The sequence below is a fragment of the Rhinopithecus bieti genome, unplaced genomic scaffold, assembly GCF_001698545.2.
Source record: "Rhinopithecus bieti isolate Rb0 unplaced genomic scaffold, ASM169854v2 scaffold_35903, whole genome shotgun sequence".
NCBI lineage: Eukaryota > Metazoa > Chordata > Mammalia > Primates > Cercopithecidae > Rhinopithecus > Rhinopithecus bieti.
The window spans coordinates 1897349-1910076 of NW_016815549.1; the positions used below are offsets into that span (position 1 = coordinate 1897349).

General features: G+C 40.5%; 1 protein-coding gene across 4 annotated transcripts in view; it reads left to right on the plus strand.

Annotated features, from left to right (window-relative positions):
- The first annotated feature begins 1996 nt into the window (after nucleotides 1-1996).
- PLPPR5 (phospholipid phosphatase related 5) overlaps nucleotides 1997-12728 on the plus strand; it is a 124507-nt gene continuing 113775 nt past the window's right edge. For 2 of the 4 annotated variants that reach the window (XM_017853410.1, XM_017853412.1), the window contains exon 1: nucleotides 1997-2456. In XM_017853410.1, coding sequence (XP_017708899.1) covers nucleotides 2253-2456 — 204 coding nt within the window. In that variant the 5' untranslated portion in view covers nucleotides 1997-2252. The remainder of the gene's footprint in view (nucleotides 2457-12728) is intronic. The other 2 variants (XM_017853409.1, XM_017853411.1) reach the window with 1 other exon arrangement.

Below are 12728 nucleotides of genomic sequence, written 5' to 3' on the forward strand. Positions count from 1 at the left end.
TACGTGGGCTGTGTTTATCCAGATTCTGACTCCTTAACCCTTGACAAATTTTCTATGTGAAAACAGTTTCCCATTGTTCTTAGAGGAGCCAGTTCATTGATTTACTTGACAAATTTTTCTTAAATAACCATAATGAGCAATACAGTGCAGTGCTCATGCTGGGCACACAGTAGTGAACAGGTCAGACAAGGACTCTGCTGTGTTGCATGTACTGTGCTGGGCACTGCATATGCATTAACAGCACATTACAATGAGTCTTAATTGTGAAAATAGTGCACACTTTCATTAGACTGAGGAAATGAGTTACCCTTAAAAATTAACATCATTCTTCCAAAAATTGGAAAAATGTCTATAAACAAGACTTCAGGGGCATTCAGGAGCATTCCTCAGTGAATGAGATAGTTTGGGGGGATTCCTAGTTAGAACCAGAGTAGCAGTTTAAATACCCTTACAGTCTTAGAATGATTTTCTTAATGAAGCCTTAAAACGTGTATCTTTGTAGTAGTTATATTTTCATAATATAAGCTGCTCATGTCCATTTTGGAACAGCTTACTCCCACTGCCCAAAATTGCTTGTTATACACATTGCTTAGTGTTGTCTATCCTGTAGCTCTAAGTAATTAGTTGTGGAATTATGTTTGTAACAATGCGGAGGGTGAGGTATGCAAAGAAACTCACACTGCCATTACTATCCCATCCCAAAACTACCAATCATTTGCCAGATTTCAACAGATTTTTAAGCCAACAGTGTTTTGTTTTGTTTTTCCTGATGACAAAGGCCCACCTCTAAAATTCATCAAGCTACAGCCTATTACAATGAACCACATTCTAGAACCCTGCGAAGGTGATTCCAGGTTTTAATGAGCAGGGCAGGGTTCTAAAAATATTTTCCTCCTCTTGCTTGTATTCATGCTTCCTCACCCGCTCACTGGACTAGCGGGGTGTCAGCCTGAGGTTCAAAGAAAGACCCCTTGAGAGTCTGCTGACTAAGCTTGCAGCAGGGACCCACATGGCATGACAGAACAGGCTCCTTGCATATATGCAGTTCCATAGTTAGTTACATACCCACGCATAGGCGTGGACACCCATGGACGTATGAATTTTTGTATGCATGTGCTGTGAGCCAGCATTGGTCTCCCTCTCCTTTATCCTGACCCCTGAGGAATCCCTGCAGCTCCCTGGAATTCAGGGAATAAATAACGAGATGAGGCAAATAGTCCTTTCTCCTACCCCGGTGGCTGGAACCGCTCAGTGCCTGGAATCTGCAATGCCTCCTCTCACAAGCAGCTAATAAAGACAGACTGAAAAGACGAGCAAGAGAATGCATGGATCCAGGAAGGGGCCGCTGTACAAGAGATGACGCTTCGGGAGCTACTGGGCTATGATTTCTATTATTATTTATACATATATATATATACATACAAAGCCCTGGGAGGCTGCAGAGGAGGCAAAGAAACCCCGAATCTAAAATTCTGAGATTTTTCTAACAGCACCTAGAAACCACCGCCAGGCTACAACCCCGGGCTGGGTCAAGGAATTCGAGGAATGCAGGCTGGACGCACCGGTTGAAACTCGAGGCGCCGCACAGGCACTTTGCGCCTTGGTGGGCTTTGCGCTCGGAAGACGCGTCCACGCACCATTTTCCCAGGCGTTGTGCGGGTTTCTTAAACCGCTCAGCTGGTGCCTCGGAAGAGTTTCTGGAAGCTCCATCTCTACTGCCTCCCCTCCCCCCTTTTTCATTTTACCCCCGCGAGCAGCTTCTCCAGCCCCACAGCGTCCGCCCTCTGAGGGGTACAGGTGCAGCTGTCCCGCCGGCTGCCGCCCGGTCCGCCCACGCCGCCTCCTCCGGGCTGGCCAGGGGGCTTGACCCAGCGCCGCCGCTTCTCGAATGGTCTCGTGCAGGGGCGCAGCGGCCGCTGCCCGTCGCCCGGGACTCCCCGCCCTCCCTAGCGACCCCGCGCCGGGGCTGCGGCGGGCAGGGGGCGGGCAGGGAGAGGGGGCTCGTCCGGGGGTAGCCGCCCCTCTGCAGCCCTGCCCGGGCGCCTCGAAGCCCGGACCTGCCCCGCTCTTCCTCCAGCGGCTCCATCCCGCTGCCCGCGCCCTTAGGGGTTTTTCCTCCCGCCGCCCCCGCCGCGCCCCCGTGGCTGCCTCGCGGACCGGGGAGGGGGCCCACCCGTGGCCGCCCGCTCGGCTCGGCCTCGGCTCGGCCCGGCCGGAGCGTGCCCCTGCTGCCCGCGGCGCTCACCAGCAGCATGCTCTATTTCCAGATGGTGATCATGGCAGGGACGGTGATGCTGGCGTACTACTTCGAGTATACGGACACGTTCACCGTGAACGTGCAGGGCTTCTTCTGCCACGACAGCGCCTACCGCAAGCCCTACCCGGGCCCGGAGGACAGCAGCGCCGTGCCCCCCGTGCTCCTCTACTCGCTGGCGGCCGGGGTCCCCGTGCTCGTGGTAAGCCCCGGGGTGCTTGCTCTCGCCGCCGACTCCCTTCTCTCGCCCCTCGCCTTCGGGGTTGAGGCCCCGCGGAGGGTTGGGGCGCGGTAGGTTTTGCCTTCTAACTTCCTCCAAGTTATGGGCAGCCCCTTCCCCAGAGGACATTCTAGGGCGCGTGAGGGGTGGGTGCGAAGGGAGCCCCCAGATCTTCCCACACGCCACCCCCGCACAACCGCACCCCCCGCGGTGGCTTCAGCTTTGGGTGACGGGGCGGAGGATGGAAGGGAAGAGGGGCCGTAGGTGGTGAGGGGTGGGGATCGGGGTTGCAAAGGAGGTGAGCTTTGGGGGTGAACCTTGATTCCATTCACTCTGTGGCCTTGCCTCACTCACTGCCTCCTCTCCTATTGCGCCTGGAAGAAGAGCAGCGGCTGGCGGGCCGGCGAGGAGAGAGGGGATCAGTTGCTGGGGTGTGGAAGGGATTCCCGCTTCCCGAGTCGGGGCACGTATTTCTACTTCACCACCTCCTTCCTTTTCAGATGAAGGTGTCAATGGGACTAAGCTGACCAGGGAACAAATATCTGAAAAAAGAATTTGAGAATTTCTAAATGAAGAGGCCTCAGCACCAGTGCCTTGCTGAAAAGCAGGAGCTGTGCCTCAATTACAAGAGCACTTCAGATTTATTTAAAGGCTGCTCCGCTCCCTGGGCAGTTTAAGTCCTTTTCTCTTAGAACCTCACAAAACATGCCTTTTGGATTTATTGAGTCTATGTGTGTGAGAGAGAGAAGGAATGGCTATACAGATACGCGCACGTATATATATATATACCCACACTTCACTTATATACATGTGAAATTATTGGGATAAGTTACACATAATATTAATTTTATTATAATTTACATATGTGAATATTCTACATATTTATTCTTAGGAGAATTGTTAGTATTTCTTAGGAAAACCTGATATTTTATGGTTTCTTTAAAATTGACAAAGTATTGGAGGTTCCCTTCCTGTGATGCGCGCTCTCTCTCTCTCCCTCAGCAGGTAACAACCAGGAAATAAGAAAATGAAGGAGAAAGGAAAAATGAAGTTTTATTTTCGGTAGCTAAATGTCTAAACTGAATGTTAAGAGTGTCTGTTGAATCCATTACGTTTGGATATTCATCATTTTTTAAATTTATTTTAGGAGCAATGACTTACTTATTTGCAAAATAATGAAAAGTTCCTAACACATAAAATAGAATTCAATGAACAAATCAAGGAATTTCTTGATAACCTTAAAGTAACTTTATCACATGTCCTGTGATAGTTGACTTCAAATTGCCTCTAGCATAATAGTTTGAAATGTGTTAGACCTTGCCCCAGATAATGTTTTACTATATATATAAGTTGCTAAAATTTGTCGAAGCCCCAAATCCAGCCTTCATGTTTGTGTTCTCTTTTCTCCATTTGACAAGCTGGCAGAGAAATTTTGGGGTCCTTTTTGCTTTCTGGAGATCAGGGTTTCCCATATACGTTTTTTTTTTCCAGGAGACTAAATAGCTCAGATATTTTTCAAGGATTGTTTTGAAGAAAAAAGGAAAAGATTATCACTTTCAGTTCATTAGTTTGGTCATAACTATAATCAATGATGTCTGTAACTCTTCCTTTAATTATCATTCTATGTCTTATTTAAATCAGATAGCACTTTTCAGTCCTAACCATCCAATCATGATGGCAGGTGCTAGTTAGAGACAAGAACACACCAGCCCAAAGATTTGGATGATTCTCCACTTGGGGGAATGTAGGACGGAGAAAAGGAATGAATTAGTCACTATTTAGTGCCTACTCTATTTTGGGTACCAAATAGTCATAGTCATGTATATTTCTCAGAGCAGCCCTTTCAGGAGATATTATCTCCAATTAATATTTGAAGAAAATGAGGTTCAGATAATGAATTAGGAATATCTGAAAACAAAAATAAAGGTGGCTATGGCATTTGTATGCCTATAGGACTGATGCCTGAATGTCATGCGACTTCCATTGCTTCCAAAGAGCTTGTTCTCTGAAAGAAGGTGGAAGCTAGCTAGTCAGGCAGGCATTGAGAATAAAAGTGGATAGATTTTTCTGAAGTCAGAATCCAACTTGATTTCGATGTTTTGGCTTTTAGTTATTTTAGGTACAGGAGAATAGATTTGGGAATCAGTTTAGAAGAGAAGGAAGTGGCGGGTTTTGGAGGATAGCTGTGCTGCTGGCGTTTATTTTCCCTTCTGCTTCTAGGAATAGTGCACTCTGTCACCATGTGAGGATCTGGGAGCAGTAAGGGCAGCTCTGCCTCTCCACTCCTCCTAAGAACACTGGGCTAGCATGCTCACTTGGGCATCAAACTAATAATAATAATAATAATAATAATAATAATAATATTAACAGTACCCATCATGTGTTGTTACTTTCTTCTGTATACTCTAATAAACTTTCTACATACCTTATATCCTTCTGATATTTGCATTATCTCCGAAAGCAATAATTATTATTCTTACCTAATATTGGGGAACATGAAGGCTTAGAAAGATTAAGTATCTTCTCCAAGGACCAAGGCTAAGAATGTTACACCCAGAATTCTCCCCCTACTCTATCATACTCTCAAGTGTGGTTTTTCTATTACAGGATGAAAATTCAATTTGTTCATGTATCATTCTTCTAAATAAATGTCTCAAAAAGTCTCTTTTACATTTTTTGTCCTGTAGCAATAAAGGTTCATATATATATCTAGATATATATATGATCTATATATCTATATCATGTATATATCTCTTTAACTTTCAAACTCATTTCTAGTTCTTGAGGGTAATTTTGAAAAGTCGTTCTCCTCACTACCACAATCTACAGATTTGTTTCATACTTGCTAAATTCATTTGTGTACAAATTAAAAACAATATATATTTTGAATTTTATCACTTTTATGTAATGCTGACTTGGGGCCCAGGTTCAGAGTCCAGTAAATTTGGATTCAAATCCAAAGTACACTCTGCTGCATTGTTAACAGTTGGGAACTCTACTTGCTGTGTAACCTTGAACAATGTATTTAAGCTCCTTAAGCTTCAATTCCCTTTAGTGACAAAGTTTTGAATATCAAATTAGTTATAATATGTAAATGTCATCTTTGGCCCATAGTTGATACTCTATAGGAGTTCACTACATAATTAACATTATTATTATTAAAAAATCAGTAAAAATTTATTGAATTCCTGTGTTCCAAGCATTATATCTGGCTGAGTAGAGGTTATAAAGGCAACTTCAGAAGTTAACCATAGTAACTGATCCTAAGGCATTTACAGCCTAATTTGTGAAATTAGATAACCATACCACAGCTCATAATATAAATAATTACGACAGAAGTTATACATATGTATGTCTATATGCATATACATGCATCTACATACACCACAAAGACCTCTAGTGGTTCAGAAGAGGATGAGATAAACCACTTTTGTTTGGAGACAAGAGGAAAGGCTTCATGGTGAAGATGGTGGCATTTAAGGTGTGTCTTGAAGGAGAGGCTGAATTAGAATTTGAGTTAGGACATCACTCCGTGAACAGCTCCGTGAACAACCCCGTGGAGGCAGCAAATGGAGACTGTACTCTTGAAACAGCAGTTGGTTGGTTTGTTTCTAAGAGTGGTGTGTGGGGAAAATGGCGTATGCATCTGAAGATGAAGGCTGGGGTCACATTGATAAGGCCTGAAATGCCATGCCAGGCTGAGAGATTTTCTCAATTTGGTAGGAATTTAGCAGAGATAAAAAAGTATGATGGGTGGTGTTTTAGGACTTTTTTTAGGTAGTAGTGTATAGGACTCTAATGTTATCAAAATACCTAATTTCAAACCCTTCATCTCCAAGTTTATTTTGCATTGTCTAACGTTACTGCAATTGCATTTTCAGAAAACACCTGTAATTTGGGCTTATTTACTCAGATGATATAGTTTATAAACTCTTTGAAAATAGGTACTGTTCAGTTGGTTCTCTATAGCATTTGCCAGAGCACTGGACACTGCTTGTATGGATACAAGTTTAGTTAGTGATCCTTGGTGTTCATTGATTAAAAGAACTGGTGATGGCAGTGGTTTCTGCTCCCCAAATTTGGATACAGTGGCCACTAGCAGCTATTGTTCCTTAGATCTCTGAGCAACATAGATGATTTAAAGGAGATGAAGCTAGATCACCATCTTCACAAAGCTAGAATAAAGATAAAGAAAACCAGCACCAACCAAGGCAGCCCCTGACACTGAGCACGGCAGGTTTGAATGTTAAGGTGCATCTCAGATTATTTATATCTGCAACCCCAGGAAGCTCCCTCTGGACCTGGAGACTCAGATTTGAGAAATGTAGCTACTGCTGCTATCCCCAGGGTGCTGGCATCATTGTATGTGGTGAAGATAGATGATAGAAAGTCATCTCATACCCAGAGCTCCCCATTGGATCAACGTGCCTAGAGCTTTCCCATAGACCTCTTCTCCCCCAAACCCGGCCTTGGGCTCACTGCCCATCCCCATTCCTGGAACACTCTTGTGTGGTGTAGGAGACAAAGGACAGACATGGGTTTCAGATGTGTCTGGATTCTTATCCTGGTTTCTCCCACTTACTAGCCATGTAACCTCAGTCAAAATGTTCTCATTCATAAACTGGACATAAAAACACCCACCTCTCGGAGACTCAGTACCTGTAGAGGTTAAGATCACAGACTCTGGAGCCTGCTTGGGTTTGAAGGCCAGATCTGCTACTTTCCAGCTGTGAGAATTTGAGCCAGTTAGCCTCTCTATGCCTCTGTTTTCTCGATGGTAAAATTGAGGTAAATATGAGTAGTAGCCTCACAGGATTACTGCGTATGAAATGGGTTAACATGTGTAAGTATCAGAGCAGTGCCCAGCTGTATGTGTTAGCTCCTATTAGGTTTTCCAAGCCTGTGTTGATTAATCAGGAAACCTCTTTAAAGCACCTAGCAAAATACTTTAGTTTGTTAGTAGATTCCAGGGCCAGTAAGAAATTAAATGTAGATAGAAACCACCTAGTTTAGTCTGCTGACCTTCACAAATTGGGAGTCTGAATAGGAAGAAAAGCAAAAATTAATCAAAATTCAGTTCTTAGAATGAAATTAATGATTCCTATCTTTGGTGACTCCTCTGTTTGTCCAAGTGGGCTAATATTAGCTAAAATTCGTCATGCATTTCTTACACACCAGCCGCTGTGTTAGGTGCATTTAATGTGTTACTTCATTTACTACTCCCCAGGATAGTACTTTCCTTATACATATAGAGGACTAACATTAAATATATTTATTTTATAAATGAGAAATGGGAAGTTTAGTGAGATTACTGTATGTCAGACTCTAATTATTTAAATTCATTAATATAATCAATTTTCACAACAAATTTATGAAGGAGATTTGGAAGTAAAGAGGTTAGATGACCCATCTGGAGTCTGATGATGGCAATGGCATAATCACCAAAGGCTGTGCATTTCATTTTTTGTTAAATACTTTTATCCTAACATGTTAATTAGTCTTTAAAGATTTTCACTCATAGTGATTCAATACCAGGAATCAAAATTTTCTCAAACCTTTTATCCTCGATTTTAATTTTCCTGCTTTGATGGAAAGCTTCGTGTTCTATTGTAGATGATCATTTCAATGGGTGGTGTAGACATTGTTTGTTTCCTATTAAGCTTGGAAATGTTGTAGAGGAATAGGTGGCAGCAGAAGGGAGTCAAAGATATTTCTATTGTTTTGATTTGAAGGCATGCATCTCATCTCAGTAGCACACTCTATTACAGTGCTACAAGCACCACATTTATGCGGAACCACCCTCTGGTTCTAGATCTGCAAACCATGGTATATGGAGAGGTGAAGGTACTTCTGTTACTAAGGCATGTTTCTTAAAATGAGACCTGGCACCAGATTTGGGGGTGCAGTGAATGCAAGGAAATTATGTGTAAAATATTGCATGTATGTATATACATATGCAGTTTTTTTAGTAAGAGCCTCTGCTTTTAGTAGATTATCGGATATATCCAAAATCCCCTAAAAGTTAAGAACTACTCTTTGGGGATATGTGGGTCTGTTTAAACTTCTTCTTGTGTCTCTTAGGATTTTGCTTCACTTAGATACTTTCACTCATGCTCATTTATTTTCTCCCTTCTTTCCTGTTTCCCTCCCTTTCTTTTTCCCTTTCTCTCTTCATTCCTCTTTGTCTCTTTTTCCATTTATTTTCTCTCCTTTGCATACTGCTAAGGAGATGGTGATGCTGAGGGAAGAGCAAAGACCCATAACACCAGTAATGTTTTGTTCTCCCTTCACCTCTCCTACCCTTCTCTCTCTTTCCCGTTCCTGTCTCTCCCTCTGTCTTTCATTGCTCATTGTCCATGTGGCTTCTCTTGCCAGTTCCTTACCTGAAAAATATTGACTTATTTCTTCCTACTTTTCAGTGCTGTTGTGAGAATGAAATGGTTGAGAAAACACTATGGAGACAGTAAATCACTTCATACATATAAGGAAAATATAACGTGAGCAGGTTACACGGGTTGTGTGGCTACCTGGTCATTGGAGATGGTTAGCACTGCTTGTAGCACTACTTTGCCAGCCTAAGTCTGTGGTGTGGAAAAATGAGTAAGATTTGTACACTTCTTTTCTGATTTTTCTGTAGAAAGAATAGCAAAGATTTAAAAAAAATGTACAATGGTCTCCTAATTATTAATGCAATACTATTTTCAAAATATTTCAATAAGCTCTGAGTATTGTCAACATGATTAGAAAGAATCATCTCGTTCATTTTGTAATTTGAAATAAATAACATTTCTAGGGAGCATAGCTGATACCATATATTAAGTATGTCATGTATCATATGAATTTTTAAATTGGTACTGTGCCACAACACATTATTTGCAAAAAGTTTTGAAAGAAGACAATGTATCTACTATGTAATAGGTATAGTGCTATTGCCTGGGCTTCTAAAGTAAGTAAGGCATATCTCTGCCCTTCGGAAGTTCAGACAAAAATACTTAAAATTACATATCCAAGTCTCAGTTTTTTTAATCTGTAAGACTGAGGTAATACTTAACCTGATACCTGATAAGAGTTAAATATTTGCATGCACTAAGTGCTCAATAAGTGATAGCTAGTTATTTAACATAAATGCTAATAATTTTTATTGATAATGCAGAGCAAATGACACTATGTGTACTTAATCATTTTTGTTGAATGAATGAGGTAAACCATTTACTCTTTAATCCTTTTAGATAGCATATATAGGAACATATCCAGGGAGCTTTAGCAATTTGCTCCAGTTGGTAAATCACATATCTAGGATCTGAACCTATTACTTCAGGTCTGATGCTTTGTTGGCTGCAGTTGCCCCCTGATTTGACTTATAGCTTAAATGATGGCATTCCTAGCAGGCAAGGGAGAGTTAAAACATATTGAGTAAACACCAATATGTTCCTTACAGTATCCACATACTTGTTAATATGTAAGTTTAGTTACAACCAAACATAAAAAGAAGAAAAACATCTATGTTTAAAGATAAAACTTTATTGATTCCTAAGACCAGTAGAATAGCCAGTAGAACAAGATTTTCCCAGCTTATCCTTCCCATTTATACAGTTGAGAAGGTAAGTTCTGAGGTCAGAGTTAGGATCTTAACCTATAGTTAGCAGCACCCTTATAACAGACTTTGGAAAATAATAAGGAGTATCATTATTATGAAAGATATTTTAACATATGTGAAGTGGAGTTCTATATTCAGTACTGTTTAAACTTTTTATGAGAACGCCAGTTTTCACTCAGCAGGCTGGTTACTTTTTTAGTCTTATTATGACAGATGTAGTTTGAGAATCACTGTCAGTAAAATCACCATTTTTTTTTTTTTTTTTTTTTGGTGGCAAAAGCGGGATTCTAGAGCTTTACTCTCCAGGCCAGGTACATTTAAAACTCTATAGATAATTTATTGTGGGCTTTTCTCACTGATACAACATGTATGAGTTAAAGCATGTGTGTGTATGTGTGGGTGGGGGTAGTGTATGTGTGTGTATAATACACTTGTAATTTCTTGTATGAATTCATTTTTATGTTCCTTTCTTCTCACCTCTGTTATGCTTCCCCACCCCTACAAAACAGAAACAACTTCCTGGAATATTCTGATATATTCTTCCAAGCTAGCACCAATGCCTTTATGTAGGTCTCTTGGAGTCTCTAAGTTGAATAACTGCATTCTCCTCTATGATCCTTTCATCATTTATACAAGTTGTGAAACTCAAATAACTTTATATTATAATTTATATTGTATTTTGTTTACATTTCTATAACTAGACTTGAACATCTCAAAGTCACGTAGTGTTATCTGATTCAAACCAGTTTTGTCATGGCCAGCTTTTAGGTTATTTTTACTAGATAAGGTGTCCAGGCACCAACTGAAGTTCGTGGTGATGATGTTATAATGAATTAAATTCAAGTGTCAGAATAAATTCTGCTGTGCATACAGTTATTTAATAACAATTTATTAAGCAAACAGCTTACATATTCTGTTCTCTAAGTTCTCTAAGTTCAATTGATTCCCAACTCTCTGTCCTCGAGAAGTTTTTAGTTCATGAAATCTTGTATGAAAGTGGGCACAGCCACAGTGGGATTCTAGGTCCCCAAGTTGACATGCTCCAAGCAGAAACCCCTTTAAACCAAGGACTAGACTCTAAATCCGTTAAGAATAAGCCATTCGGGGAGAAGGTGTAGGCCTTACTAGAGTCCTATACCCTTTTCATTCAAAAGTAGGAAGTACTCCAAACTATTTTAGTTAACCCACATAGCTTGAAAGTCTCTTTTTAAACTTTTATTCTAGGTTCAGGAAGTACATAGGCAGGTTTGTTATAAGTAAATTGCATGTCACAGTGGTTTGGTGTACAGATTATTTCATCACCCGGGTAATAAGCATAGTATCCTATAGGTAGTTTTTTGATCGTGACCCTCCTCCCATCCTCCACCTTTAAGTAGGCCCCAGTGTCTATCGTTTCCTTTTTTGTGTCCATATATACTCAATGTTGGAGTTGAGTTGATTCCATGTCTTTGCTATTGTGAATAGTGCTGCGATGAACATACATGTACGTATGTCTTTATACTAGAGTGATTTATATTCTTTTGGGTATATATCGAACAATGGGATTGCTGGGTCAAATGACAATTCTGTTTTAAGTTCTTGGAGAAATCACCAAAATGCTTTCCACAATGGTTAAACTAATTTACATTCTAACTAGCAGAATATAAGCATTCCCTTTTTTCTGCAACCTTGCCAGCATCTGTTATTTTTTGACTTTTTAATAATAGCCATTCTGACTGATGTGAGATGGTGTCTCATTGTGATTTTCATGTGGATTTCTCTAATGATTAGTGATGTTGAGCTTTTTTTCATATTCTTGTTGGCTGCAAGTATATCTTCTTTTGAAAATCTTTGATTATACCAGTGAGTTCATCTTTAGCATTCATCATGCGAATTCAGTCATTACTTTCATCAATGAAAAATTCTTTTTTACATCCACAATGCTAATTAAATTAGTTGTTAATTAACATGCAGATAGCAAAAAGACTTTGGAGTGGGGCCTTTCTGATAAAATGCTGGTGACTATGTAGGACTTGGCATTTTGATAGCATTTTAGCTGACTACTCCTTAAATCAGAATTTAAACAAACTGGTAAGTACATATCATACAGATTATGGTGAAGTGTTTTAAAGTAAATTACAAACTTCATAACTTAGGAACTAGGTCTTCTTTGTCCTCATTATTTCTAGAATAGACATACAAACTTTGTTAGCTAATGGGTAACTTAATAATTGTGGAAGTGATTGAATTTTATTTGCCATATTGCCACAATTACATTTGCTAGTCTATTGAATTCTTCAAGTTTTCATTAATTTGTTGATGACCTGTTTTGTGTTTGGCATGGTATGGAAATATCTAAAACACTTGGAATTGAAACAGTGTAGAAAGAATGAAAGTACAAAAAGAGGCGAGTAAAGGAGGGAACTTTTCTATTTCCATTCTTTCTCCCCTCTCCCCTCCCTCCTTCCATTTCTTTTCCTTCTCTCCCTTCATTTCCCCTTCTTTCCTTTCTCCCTCCCTCTCTCATCTTTCCTTTCTCTGGACAAATATTTGGTGAACACCTTCCATGTGCACCATACCTTGAGATTAAGGCTTGAAGAGGTTAAGTGACTTGTGCCAAATCCTAAAACTAGGATAAAGCCCAGTCCCCACCACTCCTTCTTCAAATCTTTGAAAGA